This window comes from Pogona vitticeps, chromosome 10 (assembly GCF_051106095.1).
Source record: "Pogona vitticeps strain Pit_001003342236 chromosome 10, PviZW2.1, whole genome shotgun sequence".
In the NCBI taxonomy this organism is placed as follows: Eukaryota; Metazoa; Chordata; class Lepidosauria; order Squamata; family Agamidae; genus Pogona; species Pogona vitticeps.
Genome location: NC_135792.1, coordinates 2,831,842 through 2,853,341, shown reverse-complemented (window position 1 = coordinate 2,853,341; position 21,500 = coordinate 2,831,842). Strand labels below are relative to the sequence as shown.

General features: G+C 42.7%; 1 protein-coding gene across 1 annotated transcript in view; it reads left to right on the top strand.

Moving 5' to 3' along the window:
* Window positions 1–21,065, top strand: part of ITFG1 (integrin alpha FG-GAP repeat containing 1) — a 73,857-nt gene extending 52,792 nt beyond the window's left edge. Inside the window, exons 15-18 of the mRNA XM_020788251.3 lie at window positions 9,499–9,623; window positions 10,092–10,174; window positions 16,656–16,773; window positions 19,928–21,065. Of these exons, the coding sequence (XP_020643910.3) occupies window positions 9,499–9,623; window positions 10,092–10,174; window positions 16,656–16,773; window positions 19,928–19,987 (386 nt within the window). The 3' untranslated portion in view covers window positions 19,988–21,065. The remainder of the gene's footprint in view (window positions 1–9,498; window positions 9,624–10,091; window positions 10,175–16,655; window positions 16,774–19,927) is intronic.
* The last annotated feature ends 435 nt before the right edge of the window (window positions 21,066–21,500 follow it).

The window sequence follows — 21,500 nt, the reverse complement described above, 5'->3', positions numbered from 1 at the left end:
AATGTTGAAAGTAATACTTAGCATTTTTATCTGAAATGCTTTATGTGTGCTGTTTCCAGTAATCTTTTCGACAACCCTAAAATGAATGTTAAGAGTGCCTGTTTTACAGACATGAGACTGAGAGCAAACGAACTTCTTTAGGCTAGAACTTGGAAGTAATGAGTTACAAAGAACATGGTTACCACCAGTAACTGTTTATCTGTTGGAGCAATAAGAGTGTATCAAAGTTGCACTTCAAAAGTAACATAGCACTCAGAATTGAAGTTACTTTTTATTTATGTAGCGAATCATTTTTCAATTACTTGAAAAAAAATAACTTTTAGAGTGATTCTAAAGGAATCTTTTCAGGTTTTATGCTGTTCTCTTATCAGTGCAAGTTTTTTCTGTTGAACAAAGTAAGGGAAATGTAACAGGCAGTATAACCAGCAGTGCCATAGTTTAGTATAGTAAGTTGCTCTAGAGTAAGGCCTTTTGACTTAATGGAACTTATGAAGGAGTTGAGTGCCAAATCCCCACCGATTCAGTGGGCCTATAGTGTCACTTACTGCGCGAAGCAACAGGATTTTAGCCAATGGATTATTTTTCCAGTATTGGAATGAGAAATGACAAAAGATTAGTTTTCAAGTGCAGTAATGAAAAACACAGTGGAGTGAGGAGCAAGTTGTTTTTAACAGTCTAGTCTGCCTAGGGCCATGTTAGCTACCCAGGTAGCCCAGTTACTTAGAGAGTCGAGCTTGCAATAATAATAATAATTTATTGTCATTGTAAGTATATACACATACAACGAAATTCACAGACACGCAGAGACCAGACACATGCACACACATAAAATTCCCCAAACACTCCCCACCCAATATTGTATGTTAGCCCAGCCATGAAGAGAGCCATGCTTGTGGTATCGTATGCTAAAAGTTCAGAGTCCCTTTGGAGCATTTAACTTGGAAAGCCAAGATGGCATAGTGGTTAACATGCTAGGCAGGGGCATGGGAGATATATTTTCTAGTCACCACCAAGCCAGGGCACTTGGTTCTCTCTCTCTCTCTCTCTCTCTCTCTCTCTCTCTCTCTCTCTCTCTGTCTTTGTCTTTGTCTTTCACCCTGACCTACATCCTAATACAAGACCTTTAGGTCCCACCTCGAGCACAATAGGGGGAAAGTGCAATATAACTACAAGCAACTAATCAGCTAATGAGCTGAAAGAAGAAGCAAGATTTAAAGCGAGGGCTTCCTGTTCATCATCTGTTCTCTTAGCTGCTACAATCCACTACCTATATGATATTGTCTGTTTCATTTAGTGATGTTTTACATGCATTGTTTTTTTTCCTAATGGAAGTATGGGCCATCTGCGTTGGCATGCCTTTTGAAAGCGCAGATTGTCACGGTGACTTGACGTTTTCCTTTTCAATTGAAGCTAGGGCACACTACAAATTCCTATCATTTTCCCACTTCACCTTGGGTGACATCTCTCGTAATAACTGCACCCACATTATTTTGTTCTGTGTGGTTAGTAATTATCACATTCATGCATCTTCCAGCCGTGGCTGATTTATTCTCTTAAGTGAACAGGGATTAGGCAAGCTTTGCATTCTTAACAAAGCTTCTCTAGGTCTGGAGAAGATTGTTTAAGTTTCATATGGAATGGCTTGAAGGAGGTAAATTATTTGCAGAACTGACAGCGCCTGAGCACTTGGGCTCAGGGGGGTGTTCCCAAGAGGGAGGCATTTTCTCATGCAGGCCAAATTAGGAAAGTAAATAATCGGATAACTGCCATGTCAGCCCGGTGGTTGACCAATCAGCCAAACAGCTCTTTCAAAATGGTACTGCATCATGAGCACTAGCAATGCAAACTCTTAGACCCACCAGCCGAAGTCATGCAATCAAATGCAATTTAGAGTCATTTGCAAAACAAAACACAGGGTGCAGAATAAAATTCTCCCCGCCTCAAGGCATATGCTACTTAATTCAGATATTGCCTGTATAGAAGAATACAAGGAGAAACCTCTGTCCTTCTTATGTGTCTTTAGAATTCTCTCCTTTGTGCTTGAAAGAGGGTGTGATGGAATAGAACCTAAGGGATGTCCCATTCAGAAAGGGGGGGCATCTCAGGGTTTCTCCTGCTGCAGTTTGGGGTGTTTCCGAAGTGTCCCTGAACCAGTGGGCCTGCGGGAGTTATACAGGGGCCGTGCCTTCTGCTCCCCACCCATGCATTCTGCATCATCTCCCTGCTCTGCAGAGTCTTCAGGAGGCACCCTGATGTAGACGGAGGTCATTTCTAGCCGGGGATTCCTGCTGTATTCCACAGTGTTCTGATTTGAGTTTTGAGCGCTGTGGGGTTCTCTATTCCCAGGACTGGCCAGGCAAAGGAGGTTCTGGGAAGAACGGCCGAGTGGCTTTGTCACATGGGAGCACGAGAACACCCCGAAAGCTATTCCGTCCCTTCACAGATACAGTCTTGTCCACCACCCATCCTAGTTATGAGGAATCTTTGCTTCTTGTATCTTCCACTGCCTACTTCTCCCCTGCTCCCCCGGCACGCCAGTAATGCAGAAGAGAATTCTCTTAAGACCTTTCCTCTTTTGTTAGGAAGTCCTGGGGGTAACTTTTCAAAAAGACATGACTAATCACCATTATGTCCTGCTTCATATTAACCCCGCAGCACAGTCTGACATCCACGGAAAAGCTCAAGAGGATATCTGAGTCCTTAGTTCCTGGGTCGTTTTTCTTCTCCATTCATTGCTCTTTATGTCAGATGATGCAGACGATGAGATGGGATGACCAGCCACCTCACTGTGCAGCTTTTGTATTTTGCTGGCTATTTTTAACCTCCGTTGGCAAGCTGGCCTTTCACCTGCCGCTGAGCCAGCATCTTTGTGGCCCTCCCGGGCTTACGCCGTTTAGTAATGCCATGATTATTTAGTGCTGCTCTGGGTCCTTGAACTTAACGGTCTACAGTAACAGTGTGAGCTGCTTACAAATTGTTTGTAGTGCTTTTACCAATAAGGCTGATGAGAAACACTTTCCACAGCAGAGGCAGGAGAGAGTCAAACTGGTGCAAGAAGATACAGCAAAAAAAAAAAAAGATAATCCTACTTAGAAGAACATATTTCAGGGCCAGGAGAACATTTTCCGGCCAACACAAAACCTTGTTATTGTGCCAACAACTCCGGCGTGCTGAATTTCAATCTGAACCTCTCTGGCCTTTCTTGAACTAATGAGGCATCCGTTGCATTAGCAGGCTGCAAGCATGAGGAATATGAGGCAACCAAAAGCCAAAGAACTGAAGCTGAATGAGAGAAGACTTGGGGAGTTATAAACACATGACATCTTCACCGTCCATATAGTTCAAACTGTGGGATTTACTGCCACAGGATGTAGGGAGGATTGCCTACCTGGATGGCTTTTTAGAAGAGGATTGGATCAATGCATTGAGAAGGCTGCAGAAGGGTAATATTAATGGGTCTGCAAAGCCATCACTTAAAAAAAAAAGAGGCAGTGTTTCCTCCTTTCAAGACAGGTTGTGTTTGTAGGAGGGGAACATTGTTAATAAGAGCCATGTTAGAATAATGAAAAACAATGTTGCTGCTCGCACTTCCTAAACAAAATCACCTTTAAAATACACGAGCAGCAGAAAGGGCGCTTCAGCCGAGCTGGAAACATCTTGGCTTGAAGGTCCCACATTGCCAGTCTTCCCCCCCCCCCCCAGTGATATTGTGTGAACAGCAACCGCATCTCATCCCTTCCGGCTCCTAAGCAGCCTCCCTTGCCCTCTGCCTCTTGCATGTGTTCACCTTTGGCTTCACGTGTCGAAGTCATTACCTCCGTGGCTTTTTGGGTCCAAGGTCATGTGGTCTTGTCAAAGGGAATAAACTTTCCAAATTACTCTTCCACAGAGCTACTGCATGACTGCCCGGCGTCTGAATCTCCTCTGCTGAAGCTTAGTTTGGGTGACGGGGGGGGGTGTATATTCAGGGGGGGGAGTGGCTTTTGTTTTCATTTGCCCTTTTCCCAACAAAAGTAAAGACATCTTTTTTGCATCTGCAGTTTTACCCTTAATCAACAGTGTCAGTATTGTGGAACACGGAAAAAGGAAGACGAAAATTTGCACAGCTGTTTTCCCTTCAATAATGGCAACCATTCCGATTTGCATAATAATGGGAACCAGTCTGGTATCTTTGGCAGCTCCCATGACCTCTGAGGGAGGTGATGGATCAGAAGCAGACTCCAGAACCTGGTAGAACGTGGTGCTGTTGTAAATGTGCTGCTATGGGAACAACAGCCATTTCCCATCCCTTTGCTAACCCCCAATAGGGTTGAATCTCTCCCCAACGTGTTCTTTTTTTTTTTTTTAAGCAACCCACGTTTCTCTGCATGATACATTCGTTTGATCCTGCTTGGCCATGGCGCCATCTTACGGGACCCTGGAATTTGTCGTTTGATTAAACACTACTTAACTGTTAGAGCAGTATGACAACAGAACCAATGACCTTGGGAGGTGGTGAGCCCTCCAGCGCTGGAGGCATTCAAGAGAAGAACATTGGACAACCCTCTATCCGATCTGCTTTAATATGTATTCCCGCATCGAGCAGGGGGTTGGACTCGACGGCCTTATAGGCTCCTTCCAACTCAATTATTCTATGATTCGATGACTTGAAACGCTTTGCTCTAAAGCATTCCCCTGGAACTGTAGGAGAGAACTGTAAATTCCTCACCGGATGAAAAAAAGCTCTCAGGATTCCATCAGATGGGACTGTGGGCAACTGAAGGGGCTTCATTTGCTGTAAAGGCATCACATAGCTCTCAAACTGTTGAATCCATGATGGGAGAAGTAAGTCACTGGGAGACCAAAGGGACTTTTTTGTTGTTGTTGTTTCTGTTTGGAACTCGTGTTTCTGTGTCAATCGTAGATGGCGTGCAGAAGTACACAGAATAGAAAAGACAATTTCCACAGCTGTTTTCCTTTTCATAGTGGCTGTGTGGGATAATTGGGTGTCATGTTGTCAGGAACAATTCTGGAAAATTCAGCAAATTGGCTGGCATGAGTAACTTCATTCCCCCCTCCCCCTGCCTCTATTAAAAGCTTTCTGTATGAAAATGATAAAAACCAAGACACATGTAACAGAATGCCTCTTGCCTGTTTCTTTCGAGGCCACTCACAAAATTCTTTAGCAAGTAATAGAAACCTAGGGCTAAAAGCATTTTTTGTTCTGGCCAAAGAAACCCTTTAGAATGAATGGAAGCTATAAAGTAAGCCTCAGTGGTTTCAGAGGGTCTCTTTTCATTGGGACTCAAGTTGGATTTAGCCCATAGAGATGAGCTGGATGTCTAGTCAATAGAACTGGGGTCTTCTGGTACTTGGCCATCTGCAACTTTGGCCTTCTGAAAACAGAGGATAGAGTGGAACAAAATGATACGAATTTGTGCAGTTCTGAAATATTGATTGTTAGCCTGCTACTGAATAGCTAGTATTTCTTCTGAAACGCTTTTTCATTCAATGACACCAGTCCCTGCCTGGCGTGTGAAGCAGCAATTCACAAGCTTCCAAAAATGAGAGGGGATTGATTTTTGTAAAGAAACTGTAGGCATGGAAAATCAAGTGTCCCTTGGAAGGCTGGATGTAATCTTAGTTCAACTTTTGCCTCTTAATTAAGCACTCTGCCGCTTATTAATTGTCCTTCATGTGTTTGTTTTCTTGACAAGCAACGTACGAGTGACTCAGTACTACGTCCCCCCCCCAAAAAAATCAATAACGGCGTACTACATGAGTGCTTTCCTTAACTCGCTTAATTTATTTATTTTTTTTGCCTCCACTGATGTCTGTTCCTGCATACATATTTTTTTCAGTGACACAGGCCTGTCATCCCAAATAAATTAGTCATATCTCTGGGCACCAAAATCTGAGAGATGAAAGTATCAAACAGAGGAAAGTATGAATTATTCCCCCCCCCGGTAATCTTGTCTACATCTATGATTGGCCATAAACTACCATTTTATTATGCCATTGTAAACCCACTCATCGAGTTTTACATCAGAAGTTTATACTTAGGATCCATGACATGTTTTTTGCAGGCCATTCTTCTGTATCAGTCTATCCTTACTGGCTAATGAACCTCAGTGCAGGTAATCTAGTCTGATATGCATCCAGTAGCGTAGCGTGGACTTCCAGTACCTGGTGCAAGGCATGTATTGTGGGGCATGGGTTACATGCCCCCTTGCAACGTTTGGGTGGGGTGGAGTGCAGGGGTGCAGTAGAAGAAGCCCCCGGGGGGGTGCCAGGAAGCCACTCAAGGTCCATGCTGGTGGCCCTACTTCTTGCCCTCCAGATGTTGTTAGGCTGCTGTTCCTCCTCCCCCTCATTATATGTGATGTTTTTAATGATATGGTCCGTGCTGGGTCTCGTTGGAGAGACGACCGGCATGTAAATGAAAATAACAAGCAAATAATAAATGCATTCAGTATAGTCAATGGGCATATTGGCTGTTTGTGATCAGCGTTGTAGTTCAGCACAGCTGGAGAACCTCAGATCGGGGGAAGAGCTGTTTTAGAAAGAAAGGAGCACAATTATAACGTGTTAGGAAGTAACAGGGGGGGGGGGAATGTGTCTATAGAATTCCCATCCCTCGGGTCTGCAATTCAAGGAGCATGTGGGTCACTGCTCTTGCTCCTATATTCTGCTTTCTCCATAGCTTCTTTTAAGGTTTTCGAGCCCTTGGGCATCAGTGACTATCACACTTGGTTTGGAAATGAGGCTGTGTGCTGTTCTGGGGCTCCCTTAGAGCATCTAGGGGAGAAAGCCCACATTTCCGGCCATAAGCTTCAGGAGGTCCAGGTTTAAGTTTGTAGAGGTAGAGGGATAGCGTAGCACATGATGCACAGCAGAGCTACCTGGGGAATTCTGGACGTTGTAGTCCAAAAAAACCCAGATCTGTACATCTCTAGTTACACACATGTTGCTCGCCCCCAGTGTGGTGCTGCGGAAAATGATTTCCTGACCCACTCTATTTACTATATTTCTTGTGAAAGTATATGGTTATCTTTAGCTTCTTTATTTTGCTTTGAACTCGCTGGAGATTTGATCAAGAAACATCACGGTTAAAAAGCATTTCGGTAACTTGAAAGTCTGCATTTTTCTTAATTTTATCTCCCACTTCTGAAGTCAATATTATGGATTCGCCCCTGCAGTAGATTTGCTTAACTACCCCAAGTATCAGAAAATCATATTTGTAACTGAACAACTCTGTGGAATGCCTTTATTCTGCTGTCTGCATCAAAATAACAACAACAAAAAACCCTAAATATCACCGGTCTGCGGTGATTTCAGATTCTTCTAGCATTATTTTGTATTTCTATTGTGCAGCTCTTGATTGAGATTCCTATAATTGTTCTGCTCCCCCCCCCCCATTTTTCCTAGCTTCACATTGTATTACTGTGTCAGGGAATTGAGAAATGGCTGTTAATCAGAATTCTTTTAGCAGTCCAGTGTTTTGCGGTATTGACGTTTGTTCTACCTTGGTATAAACACTGTCGGTTGAAGAGGAGTTGAATGTGGGGAAGGGCAGGGGTGAGTAGCTCTTGTGAAGAGGCTATAGCATAATAGTGAAACACCTTCTGCCACTGCCATCTCCCTTTATAAGGACCAGGTTGTGAGTGATGGGTGAGATCTTGGCCCAGGGCATGGATGTAAGAGCCCGTCTTGGTCCCAGGAATGCAAGAGCCGGAAGCTGTTGGGTCTCCAGATGTATTAGTCTTCAGCTTCCGGCAGCCTCATCCAGCATGGCCCAAAGTTGAGTCCCAAACTTCGGGAGGTCAGAAAGATCCCTGGCCCTAGGAAGCACCGTTTCAGGGTAGAAGGTCTTACAGTCTGACCCGACACAAGGCAGTTTTCCTGCGTCATTGCAAGACATGATATTCTGGGCTCAAAGCAATGCACATTGTGTCTCTGTATACGACTTCAAGGACATATCTTTCATTCCATTTAGTAGCACTTATTATTTTCCAGTTCTCTTTAGAAACCTCTGTCTGTAACTGAGACTTAAGCAAGATGACTGTTTTCTTTCTGTTTCGGCAGTAAATGTAAGATTCCCATTTCCAAATGCCTCATAATATTTTTTTCCCCTACTGAGACACCCATTACTCTTTTCTGCATTAACTTTTCATCTTTCATCGTCGCGGATATAATTGCAGCGTTCACCTGGCGGAAATATTTGGACTGGGCACAGGTCCATGTGAGAACGCTAGATGAAGTTTGAAAATATGAATTAAAGGTGGGAAACCATATCGCAACCCTGTTCTTTTTGCCCAGCAGCATAAATTGTTAGCTCTGTCACTCAGTCCTAAACCTATGATCAGCAAATGCTGGAAACAAAGGGGGAAAATCCCTAGAGCCAAACTGGAAGATTCTCACAGTGACATTTCTCTCTAGCAATATACAGCAATGTATTTCTGCATATGGAAGTTTTAATGTCTTATATCTTAATGCTCAAAGCAATGGCAAGTAAAGCATGTATCTGACAGTTTGCACTGCACTAGTCCTCAGCCTTTGGCCCTCCAGATATTTTGGATTTCAGCTCCCAGAAGTTCCAGCTCACCTGGACAATAATCAAGGATTCTGGGAGCTGATCCATCAGAAAGGGGACACGTAGAGAACCACTGTCTTACACCAGGACTGATCATAATATGACCTCCAGATAGATGCTGTCGGGCTGTATTTCCCATAATACTCCACCATTAACTGTATTAGATAGCATGACTCTGAGTTGCAGTCCAACTATCTCTGGAAAGCTGCGCTTTGGTGACTGGCTTGCACTGTGCCTTTTGCCACAGTGGTTAAACTGGAGTACTGCAGTCGAGACTCTGCTCACGACCTGAGTTCGATCCCGACAGACTCGAAGCTGACTCAGCCTTTCATTTTTCTTTGATTGGTAAATGGAGTACCCAGTTTACTGGGGTTTGTGTGTGATGTGTAGCCTGCATAATTAAATTGTACACCGCCCAGAGCTTTAAGCACTATGGTAGCAGCATGCTTTGCTTTTTGCCTTTTTTTTTTAAAGTTCATGGTTCCTCTCTCCGTCTGCTTGCTGAAATCATCAACAGCTGAATTCCATTCAGCATTTCAGAATGCTTTTCTTAAAAGCTACCTTGCCAACTCAGAGACTTTACTGAAAACCAGCAAGACCCTGCTCCAAATGTGACCTCCCCAGTGAAATCGCTAAATGGCTTTGAGCAACAGAGGCAGCGTCAGCCTGTGTCTGTCGTAGAGGGACAACCGTTCCAACCTGGCAAGGTTTTTCTAAGTTCTACAAAATCAGTGTATGTGAAATGCTCTGTATGCTTCATTATGATATTTTAATACTTTCTTTTATTTAAATATATATATATATATATATATATATATATATATATATATATCTGCAGGTGTAGGGCTTATTATTTTCCTGTTCCTGACATGTGTTGTCGTGAAAGCCCTAAGCAACCTCTTCATTTTTTTTTAATTGCTTTCCAGCTGGACAGCTCAGCCAGTCAGCACACTTTGCCCTCCAGCTCCCCTATAATGTCTTAGGTTTGGGACGCAGCGCTAATTTCCTTGACCACCTGTTCGTTGGCATTCCTCGCCCGCTGGGAGAAAAGGTACCTTTCAGTGAACCTGTTTGCCATAGAGCTGGACTGAGATGTATCTTTATGTTTGGTTTTCATTGGCATCTTGGTGGAATTCTTTTGGAGGCACTGGAGGATAAGAGCGCGCTGCTTGCGGGCCTTCGTGTGAGCCCCGTCATGTTCAGCACTGTAGCGAATACACAGTGGACTTCTAGAGTTATATGGGCACCCGGATCAACTAGTCTGCAGCCTTGGTCGTGTAGGATGACATCGCTGACAGACAGCCATCCAACCTATGTCTGAAAACCGCCAATCAAGGAATATGCTCCTTATCTTCCCTGTTCATCCACTCCACTCTCCAACAGCATTGGGATCTTCCTAATGTTTAGTCAGAATCTCTTTTAATCCATTGGGAATAAAAACGTGGATTGGTTTTTGCAATTAAGAGTTAAATTAAAAACGAAGCACAAAAAATTAAGATAAACTTGCATCTCTTTTCAGGCTGTAAGGAAACAGGAATGGACAGCCATCATCCCAAACTCCCAGCTCATAGTCATTCCATATCCTCACTACCTCCCTCGAAGGTAAGGCCGTACAGACTGAATCCTACGAAAACCTCTGGGCTATGATGCGGGAGGTGCCAGACCACCATCCTAGCAGAAATGGAGCGGGGGTGTGGGTGTGTCAAAATGTTTTCCTTACGCTGCTTAATGCTTGTTTTGCACTGAGTTTTGCCGTTCAAGAATTTCTGTTCCTTGTTTTCCACCTCTGGTCTTTGCGTCTGTGGGCCTGAATGGCTCTGAATGTTGAGGTGGCAAAGCAGAGCAAAGAAAAGAGAAGGAAAGATGCAAAGATCTCAGCAGGTGAAAGGATGCAGGAGGGTGTAGAACATCAGATATAAAGGGAGAAGTCTGAAAGAGATGTCTTAAAAACTGGGGGGGGAGAACGTTCGAAAAGAAGCTGTGGAGGCAAGAGGGGCCTTTGACAGTAGAAATAAGAGGCTGACCTCCACAACGGAGTTAAAACTTCCAGATTTTTGGCTGAAGAGTCCCATGGAGGCTTTTGCTTAAGTCACCCTGGATAGACATCACACAAGAGCCAGTTGGCAGGAGAGATCTCCTGTAATTTTTATGGATTGCTTTTTTTTAATTGTTCAGAATCCTCAAAATTAACTGTAGATGTTTAACTCGTAAAATGTTTCTGAGTAAAATGTCCACTAGGGTTTTTTTCCTCTCTCTCTGTCCATCCAATAGCAAATATAATTGTGTGTGAACCACGGCTATAGGAGAAATTTTGGTCAAATCAATGATACGCTCTCTGTATCTTGTGAAATGCAAAAAGATTTCTGTTCAGATTTCCAGCACAGGGCGAGGGTTGCCATGGTCTTCTCAATTCCCCTATAATTAGGGGCGAGATGTTTGCTCAAGAGGAACAGCTTGCACATTGCAGAGCACGTGGCATAAAAGCCCATTTATATAGAAGTAATTGGCTTCAGGCCTTCTTCTTTCCCCTTTTTTGTTCTTTCTGTGGCTGCCATGTATCCTTGACATAATAGGTAATTTTCTTTTTGTTTACTTGTATACTGCAGTTCAAATGCAGATTATATAATGAAATCATCATGTGCCCCTCCTCCAAAGTCTTCCAAGCAGGTAAAGATAGGGAAAAATCAAAGCTATCATCCTAATGATCAGTACATAGAGTAACTTTAGTTAAACTGTGTGCCAGATTTTACTAACCAAATGGTGCAGTGTAGTTGTGTAGCTACATTGCTATTCATGTTCCATTAAGGACTGTTTGTTTGGCTGTAAACAAGCCTGAAGTATAAAATGAGTGTAAATATCCCCTTACCTGGTCAATGATGACAAGTAACACTGCCTTCAGATGCCCAGGAAAATGACACTTTCTTTTTAATCCACCCTTCACTAACATGGATCAGTATGAGACAGGTGAAGAAGCAAAAGATTTCATGAGCCACTCGGGATACTAAATTCTGGGCTGATAGATCTTCGCCCGTATTGCCTTCCTTTTCAGAAAACCTGAATTTTAGGCTGATCAGAACAGTGATCCATGGAGACACTCACATTATTGAATCCAAGAGAGAGTCAAACAATGTGAACAAATATATATATATTAGAAAGGAGATTGCAGCATTGTGTTGATGATGATTGAAAGCAGCTTTTCCCCCAAAACAAAACAGGAAACCTATTTCTTTAGCAACAAGAGAAGGTCAAAATCCCAGAGATTCCAAAGAGAAAAGAATTTATTAGATGGCGGAAAACACCTCTTCTCTTTCCTGAGGAGTCTTTCCTCCACCACCACCACCACCACCACCACCACCCTTTTCACAGAACAATATATAAGAGGACAGCATAAACATCCCCCCTCTTCCAAAGTATTTGCCCTGGAATCCACTGGCAAATACTAATTCACTCTTCTGTTGGCAGAACTGATTTCCTTCCACTCAGGGTACACATTAAAACAGAAGAAACTTACTTAATGGAACAAATTCCCTGTAATTGCCATCAGGCGTGTAGCCGATTGAGACAAAATGACCTGTCACCCAACTTGCAGGAAGGCAGAATGAAAACTTGCTTTTTTCGTAGTGGGCCACGTGACCCTCAGCATCCTTGAACTGGGGGCTGAGGACTAATTTACGAGTCAACAATATTCCACTGCTTCAGTGAGGTTCATGCAAGCCGACTGTGCTGAAGTGGTGAGCCGGAGCTGCAATCCTGTTTTCGTACAAATGGGGGCAGGCGGACACCGGCTTGGGCTGGCCCTGCTTCCGCCACAGAGGAGTCTCAAAATGGAAGAGTGGGCAACACGTTGGTGCCTTCAGGACTGGCGCAACTGCAGGAGCAGCTTAACAGGATCCCGGCTTCCCCTCAAAGGTGGGGAGGTATATTTATGTCCTTTACGTGCACCCCTGTAAAGTATTTTTGACATGAGGAAGGGCCTTGATGAGGCCCTAACATCCCATGGTAAATGTCACCAGGAGAGCACTGAGACCCCATTGGCTCCATCTAAAGCCGTCCAATAACTATAGTAGGTGGTTTTCCCCTTAGCTTTGATGGCAAAAGGGGGACATCAGTGACCCTGCTGCTTCCAAGAATATGTCTCCTGCTGTGGAGGCTCACAGAAGGAATTCAGATAAAACTACCCATGCAGACTGGCTAAATATGAATCCTTTACAGCAGTGGTCCTCAACCTTGGGCCTCCAGATGTTCTTGGCCTACAACTCCCAGAAGTCTTCACCACCACCTCTGCTGGCCAGGATTTCTGGGAGTTGAAGTCCAAGAACATCTGGAGGCCCAAGGTTGGGGACCACTGCTTTACAGTACCTATATATTCTTTACAACACCCATATCAGTTTAAATATTCAAACATTACGGAGACCATTCAGATCCAAGCGTTAAATCCATCGGGAAGAGAAGAGGTCTTGTTCAACCACGTGGTGCTCATGCTAAGAAGACTCCGATCAGGATTTCAAGTCCCACAAGTTTCTTTATGACCAAATTTCCTTGGGAAACAACTTCAGTTCTTTTGTTGCTACTTTAAGAGGTCCCAGCTAAGCCAGCTGCTTGCATGAAAACCTGGTCTCACTTTCTCAAAGCTAGGGCTGTAAGTCGTAGCTGGCAAAAGATTGTTCACAACCACACGGATTTCCCAGGAGAGAAACCTTGGTATGAGCACCGTGTTTTTCTCGTTTTGGTGGGGCTCAGACAAAGCTGTACAGTTCGTTCTCTAGTCCTGAGCGATTAGGGCTAACGGCCCAAGAACCCTGCCGGGATCCAACCAGAGGCCTGCCTGATCCCGTGTTCAGATCCCACAGTAGGTAACCAGTGACTTATGGCAACCTCAAGGAGGGGAAATGCTGAAGTCAATGCCATGGACAGCACTAAGCAGTCAACACTGAAGTTGTCATTTTATGTGGCCCCAAAGGAGGAGATAAAGAGCATGTCTCTTGCTCTCCTTCCCAAGATATCCATCAAAGATTTTCAGCATTTATACTTAATGTGCTATTTACCCAGATACGAAAATACTCCCAAAACACTGTTCACTCTGTAATCCCAGAGTGCTCTGGGCTTTATGAAGAGACTACTAACCATAGACTCTCATTCGGTCAAGGTAATACAACGAGCTGTGATAGAACAACAGCAACCTTAGAACTGCAGAACTAGAAAGGGACCTTGTGGGTCATCATGTCCATCCCCTGTCAAGGAGGCCCAGTGGAGGATTTGAATTCCCAGCGTCTAGCTCCTAAACCACTGAGCTATCCAGCAGCTCTGTATTGTTCTTAATTAGCATCAGATTTATTCTGGTCCTTAATATTTTAGGAGATTTTAGTGTAATCTCACGTCCTCCTGCTGATGAATATTTAGCCATTCATCTCTTACTTTGCTCTTGGTGTTTTCTGAAGGAATGCTGTCCTAAATTTATGCATCTTATTCAGCACACATTGATTTCAGTAGGCACTCTGTTTCAAGACTGATTGATCACAGAGCCTGACCTCAATGATCAATAGGTCCTTATTATAATTCTTCAACAAAGCCCTACAGAGATTGCAACTTTATTTACCTTTGAAATAAACCAGCAGCCCTCCAAAAAATGAAAGAAGAGTTCGCTTTTGTTTTAAAATAATACAATCACAGGGTGATTGGGAGCTGAAAAGGAGACATGTTTTGCTACCTGTTTATTCCAAAATGGAATCATATCATCTTCAAGGGATTTATGAACCAGGAACTCAGAAAGCTGCAGATCTGATCTCTGCTTTACAAAGTTATTGATTCCAACTCTGTGATGTATCCCTCTATGATTCCATGGATATTCTTAGATTTGGTTCAGTTTTACCTTTTCAAATGGGAGAGTTCCATCAAAATAGTTTTTTTAATTGAATTGTTTTTAAAATCATTTCATGTTGAAATAACAAGGGGTTTGAGAAGATGTATCATGTGCCTCATTTTGAGTGCCGTTATAATGTCCTTCTTTGTAAATATTACACTCGTCTTTGCGACACACACACAAAAACACATAAGGAAGAGGACTAGTGGCTCCCAGTTATAGTGTGGGTGCATCTTTGTAGGTATACTGGGCTTGTTACGTCTGATCATGCTAACCGATGTCAGTGCATTGGTAGCCCAAATAGTGTCAGCAACTCTGAAGGGTCTTAATGCTCTCGGATGTGGGAAGGTTGAACAACTTGACGTTCCTGAACAGTTGTTCCAGGAGCAGTTTGTCATATAAACACTTAATGTATTCGCGAAGGCGTTCATGGCTGGGATCTAATGGTTGTTGTGGGTTTTTCGGGCTCTTTGGCTGTGTTCTGAAGGTTTGGCTGTGTTCTGAAGGTTGTTCTTCAGAAGAATGACCTTCAGAACACGGCCAAAGAGCCCGAAAAACCCACAACAACCATATAAACACTTACTTTGCAACTAAAGTACTCAACTCTTGAAAGGCAGTTCCTGCTTTTCAAAGTAACTTGAAAGAAGCATTGATAATAAGCCAGTTTAGCAGCTGGAGAGCCCACACAATGTAGTGGAGAATTTTTAGCTGCATTCACTGTAGTTAGGGAAACCAGGGTTCCCATTCTCTGTCTTACCAACCCACTGAGACCTCATGGTAGGCCACTGTTACTCATCTTAACATACCTCTCAGAGTTCATCTGAGGATAAAAGGGGATAGATGTTGTCCACTCTCCGGGTGAATCAAACAAAACATTGTGGGAAGGATTTCAAACGTAGATACTTTAGTAACTCTGTCTTCAAATGTCCCAGATTTTTATCCCTTTCTGATTTTGATCTGTGGAAATAATTAGGTTTTGTATTTGGGGTGGGTGGAATATACTCTAAAACTAAGTCCCTAAAACTGAATTGAATCATGCATTTAGTTCTTCAAAAAGTGGTAAAGACAGGCTAGTGTTTCAATTTTGGGAGAGAGTCTGCCGTAGTAGTCTTTTTATCCCAAAGTCCTAATTTCTTCCTTTCCACAAACAAGCCTCAAGAAGGAATTACAAAAGCCAGTGGTTTGTTCAAACTTGCAATTAAATCTCTTGCACACTTAAAAGAGAGAGAGAAAGGGCTTAACTACATAATAGAGAGCAGAGTTCAAAAAAGACACTTAAAATTGTCTGCAGAATAGTATCTTATAACAGTGTTGTTTTCTCCATACCTGAATTGAAACTCCTTATTATGAAAGGAGCACTTGGACTTCATTTTGCTGAAACACGTAAAGTTAAATCAATATCAAGCTGCCTGTGTTCTGAGGGAAGAGCCAGATGACACATGATGAGCTGGATGCAATTTTGCAGCTATATATCGACATACTGTTTATGAACTTCCAATAATCGATACAGCCATTTGCCAAGCAATTAAACACACACCACAGTAGCACTTCCAGACCTTTTAGCTCTTGGTCCCCCACCGACAATTAAAGGAATCATAAGTATATTGTTCCCCTGCTGTGAATCCAAATTCAGTTGCACTGTTTTAGCCACATTTAAGACAGAAAGATCTTTGCCATTCAGTCTTCCCCCTGTTGTAAACTCAAGAGCTCGGAAACATTATTTTTAAACATTATAATTCACAGAATATCTTGTCATCAGTCTTCATCCCTTGTTAAGCAAAAGTGTTTTCTCAGCTTGTAAGCCATCCCATGGCTGGCTATATTGGATGAGAGATTCTGAAAACTGTCGTTCAGAAAACTTTGCCAAGCTTTGAGATAGCCACATACACCTTAGCTGTATAAGTTGAAATGTGATGTTTCTAAAGATGAAGGCGTGGATTACCTTTATCCTTTTTTGGTGCATATGACCAAGATTCCTCTGCTGAGGCCTCTGAATGGAATTTTACTGCGGTGTAAATTTCTGAACATAAAGAGTTGTGTGGAAAAGAGAGAGAGAGAGAGAGAAAGATATCGACCTAGCAGACTGTCACTATTTGTAATGCCTCATGTCATAGGCACAGTGCATTTCTAAAGAATGCAACTTTTTGTTCTTGGAAACAAATGCGTGGAAAATTATTTTCTCTCTCTGCCATATTTTGCTACCTGTGGTTTTCTTTCCCACAGCTGGAGCGCCAAGCTGTACCTGACCCCGAGTAACATCGTCTTGCTAACAGCTATCGCCCTAATTGGTGTCTGTGTTTTCATCCTGGCAATAATTGGCATATTGCATTGGCAAGAAAAGGTAAACATCACAAGTTGGAAACGTTTGGCTGGTTACATGTTCAAACACTACAGCGTTTTCAAATAACCTGTGAATCTCTGTTTTGCTTTTTCTGCTAAAGATTCAGTTTTGGAAAATGATGGTTCCAAAATGATGGTTTTCAGTTGTTTTCTCAAGTGATTCTGCCCCCCCCCGGCGCCCTGGTACCTAACTAGGAAAATACTAGCATAGCAATAGAGAACATATGGGCTTCCAGCTGCTGTTGAACAGCAACTTCCATGATTGTCGTCGAAGTGAGCTCATCAACATCTGAAAAATGTTGTTCCCACATCCCTACCCCTGAAAGCTTGGGTTATAATTTAAGGAATCAGAGCTGCATGATACGCATGCACACACTCCAAGATCCAGCAAAGGCTTAGATATCAATGGTCTGATGATACAAGGCAGCTATGCATGTACATTTTGCAATATTTGGGTGCTGAACCTGGAGGGGAATGCCACTCAGAAGTACAAATCAGGAGGGAAAACCAGCCCATGAGATGAATTGGGCCTTACCGAGGCTCTGCCTCTTGCCCAAGGAACTTGTTCTGTCCTTATTTCCAATCAGTGATTGGAGATAAGGAGCTTTTTAAAGCCCGGAAGGTTTTGCAGTGAAATGAGCTCACTTTTGCAAGCTGGCAAGGCTGTGCATATATCAATAACTCCCTCCATTCTGGCCTTAATTGAAACTTGCATGCCATCTTCCTTTAGTACAGTTATGGCTTGCCTATTTGATCTCATTTATTGGTATCTGCCTTTTCTCTCATCCATTAAGACAGCAAGCAGGGGTCACCTTCTCCCCACATCCAGCCCTACATGTACAACTGGACTAGAACTTTTTTCCCACAATGTACATCTTTTAAAGTAGTGAAGCATTTAGAAACTGCATCCACCTTCTGTATTCTGAAGCCATAGAGTATCGCCAACTCTCTTAGTCTGATGCAGAACTTGAAAAAGTTGAAGGACTACATGCCTCAGGCAGTGAGTGAAATTTCAGCCACACGTTCTTCACTTTCAGTCAGCTGCAAGACAAAGAGATTTCTTCCTTTTGAGATAAGAATCCTTGGCTGTCGTTTTATTGACAAGCTTCAAAATTGTGACATTTTTATCACGAGTGACTGTTTACTCTGTAGAAATGTATTGATCCACAGAAGCTGTTTGTGAAGCTTATTTTTATACCACAAAAGAAAAGTGTGTCCCGATTTCTCATCTGGTTCCCCGTTCACAGCTAACAGCCAGCCAGCAGGGTAGCCAATAAGCGCTCCTGCCTAGCCAAGTTGTAATCATAGCTGTCAAAATTATTGCTTTTTACACTTGATGTTGTTTGTTGCTGGCATTCAGGAAATAATATGCCGAAGCTGAATGAAGACTTTGCAAACACTTAAAAACTAGCTGGGCTGCTATTGCAGACTCTTGCAAAATGTTAATACCAAACACCAAAGAGGTAAATGAGAACAAAGGAACTAAATATCGGAGTGGGAAGGGCGCTTAGCTTCCTGTCTTGAACCAAGTTAGCACAACTGTGCTTCTACAAGTTCAACACATCCCTTAACACGGTTTTGCCGGCTTTAGGCTTTATTCCTCCTCCCACCCCCACCCCCACCTCAGTTGCTTTTGTAGATGTTACTGCATTTCCTGTTTATTGGATATTGGGATAAATAAAGTGGGAAACTCTCATGGGAGATCTGTGGCCAGGCTTGGGAGCAGCGCAGGCAAAGAATACACTTGGAGTTGTACCTAAAGAAGATCCACCCCTAAAACAGAACCAGGATTCATAATCCAGCAACGTACCGTAGCGAACTGTGGTTTGTTACAACAAATGACCTGTGTTTCGTTGTTGCTGTCTTGCCTGGATTCAGACATTCAAACAAACCACCTTTGGGCTAAACAAATCCTGAATTAGTTTCACATGGCAGCATGCCTGGTATATCTGCCTTTCAACATGTTTTTTTGTTAAATGAAAGAGTCTTATCAGACAGCTGTGTGTTAGAAATAAAGAGATCTGTTTTTTTTTTAAAGCTTAGAATTAGTTATTTGAAAGGAAAAATGCAAGGACGCAGGGATGGCTCAGCATATTATGAATTCCGTTGGCACTGGGTGGTGATAGAAAGGGACACCTCTCAGCCTGTTTTTTATAGACTCAGAGGTGTCGGAGCCTTAGTGGCAGAAGCATGTTACTGCCAAGAAGCCAGAGCAAGATAACACCTCGAAGCAGCTCTGCTTTCCCTAAAAGATAAAGGCCTGACAGTGAAAACCAGAAGGGCACCATCAAATCGACAAGACGTCCCAGGGCACCCTTGGAGAGCAAGAACAGCTTGTCAGATACGGAGGAGGGGAGGGGAGGACAGGCATTTCACAAACTACCTTTAGATAATAAGAGTCGTGCCCCAGACATCTTCTTGGCACTGCAGTTGTTAAGTTCTGTGGCTGGGCAAAGACACCCTGGACAGCCATGATTGGAGAAAGTTTTATCCGGGATCCATGACCCAGGACAGAAAAACAGCAGATTGCAGGGGGAAACACCATGAGCCCAGGAAGATACTGAAATATATTCCTTGTTTTCTTCTGAACATGGACATATCAGCAACACACCCAGAGAGGCCAAAGAGCACTCACAAATATTCCGTCTATCCTTATAGCTTTGTCCTTGGTTGTAATGATGCCAGCTTGTTGCAGTGTCCCATAATGAGAAATTCAGCCACTCCTTAACATTGGGGACAGTATTTCCAAAAGAGAGACGGAACATGTTCACCAGAAGTGACAACTTCAGAGCTTTCCTCCAGGTGCCGGCATGTTTTTTGCTAGGGAGAAAATGAGAAATGTGAAAGGTTGTTTCTGTTTTATTATCCTGGTACGGGATTAACAGCCGTTAATTGACGGGCCCAGAGTAGCGGGCCATTAATACTGAAAAGAAATGATAGTTTCTTGCAACGGCCATTTCTGAGCGAACTGCTTATCTAAAATGGCACTTATTTCAGTGTTACGAGGTTTTCAGTAAGGTTTCCATTCATAATCACATGAGAATGCAGCCGTCCTGTGAGTTTCTCTATAGTCATAGGAGTCAAAACACAAGATTCTTGCATCATGATCACTTGTGGATTGTTGTTGTTTTTTTTTCTTTTCTTTTTTTTCTCAGAAAGCAGATGACAGAGAGAAACGGCAAGAAGCCCATCGCTTCCATTTTGATGCCATGTGATATGCCTTAAGGAGCTGCTGCGTATTATCTGGTTCTAAAATACTGTATTTGAGTCTAGAAGGGGCAAAGGAGAGGGTGTTCTTTCTGTGCTGTTTGTAAATGTTGCATTGTTTTTAATTTATTTGTAAAGTGTTAAAATCAAGCTGATCTCACATGGCCTTGGTTGTATATATTTACAGTTCTCTCTTTGTTAAACAGTGCTGTAAATTCGGCTTTAGTAGTGAATCATACTGCATGCATTCCATAGTTTTGAGTACTCCCACTTTCTTCTGTGTAATGTTTCAAGAAAAGGCAGTTCTATGTAAATGGGAAGTAGGTTTCAGTGAACAAAATCCTTTTAGTGCCACTTGAATAAATCCTGTCACATACACATTCCCAAAATGTGAACTGCATTTTTATAATTTCCTCTCCAGCAAATTGTCAGATAAGACTAGACGTCTCATGTTATTCTGAATATACTGTAGGGTGTTTGATCTGAAGTGCTCTGGATTGCTTATCTTAGTATTAATCTTTCCATCCAATCAAGTGAGAGGGGAAATTTTAAATTGGAAGATAAAAACAACCAATTAATTGATCACAAGGTCTGTTAATAGTTGAGATATATGTAATTCAACTTATATTTTAAATTATGGCTTCCTAAAATGGAATAATGTCACCTTTACTTATTCATAGCTGTAGTTATCATGCAGGTAAACTGAAGCTTAATCATGCAAACTATTCACCAGTGATGAGTGGCTCAATAAATGAGGTTCGTGGGGAAAGAATGAAGACAGAATTCTCTGTGGGGGGAAAAAGTGTGTTCCAAATTCCCTTGTGATTAAATACTAGATGAAGCTATACTTCATTTTCCATGTAATTCTACCTGAGGGTATGTTGCAGTACCAAGCCAAAGTTTTGTATTTGTGACTGCCAGCAAAGAGAATTTACAATTTTTCATAACACAGTTATGCTTTTTTAAATTATTATTATTAAACAAATTATTTTGGAAACGCACTTGTCATGCAGTGTAAATTTTTGTGTTTTATTTAATTAAAACTGTTACCCTGCATTCGTAATAAACAATGTCAATCAAGTTAAATGGCATACATTGAGTTGGTTTATATAAATGGTGCTTCTGTCTATTAAGATGTCTGTGTTGGCTGTTTCGCCTCCTGGATCAAGCAGTGGATGAATTGAACCCTGATGGCATGAAGCTCTTACGGGGTTGGGATAGGGAGACAAAAAGGAAATTAGAGGTGGTGAGACTGGGTAAAGGTCAGGCCAATGGTCTGTTCTGATACCACATCTCCAAGGCCACGGGCGGTGGTCTTCCCTAAGCCTGCTGCTGAAGTGTTTTGAAATTAATATCATAGGAAATGAACCAGAGTCATCCGGGCCAAGAGCGTGCAAGCTGCTGTCAGTCTCAACAACCTCAGTGGGGGCACCAAACCTACCAACTTCATGAAGACCTCTCTTTTCCCTCCTCAATCTAGCAGCAAGGAAAGAGTGGCAGATGGCTAGGGGAGGTGCATGG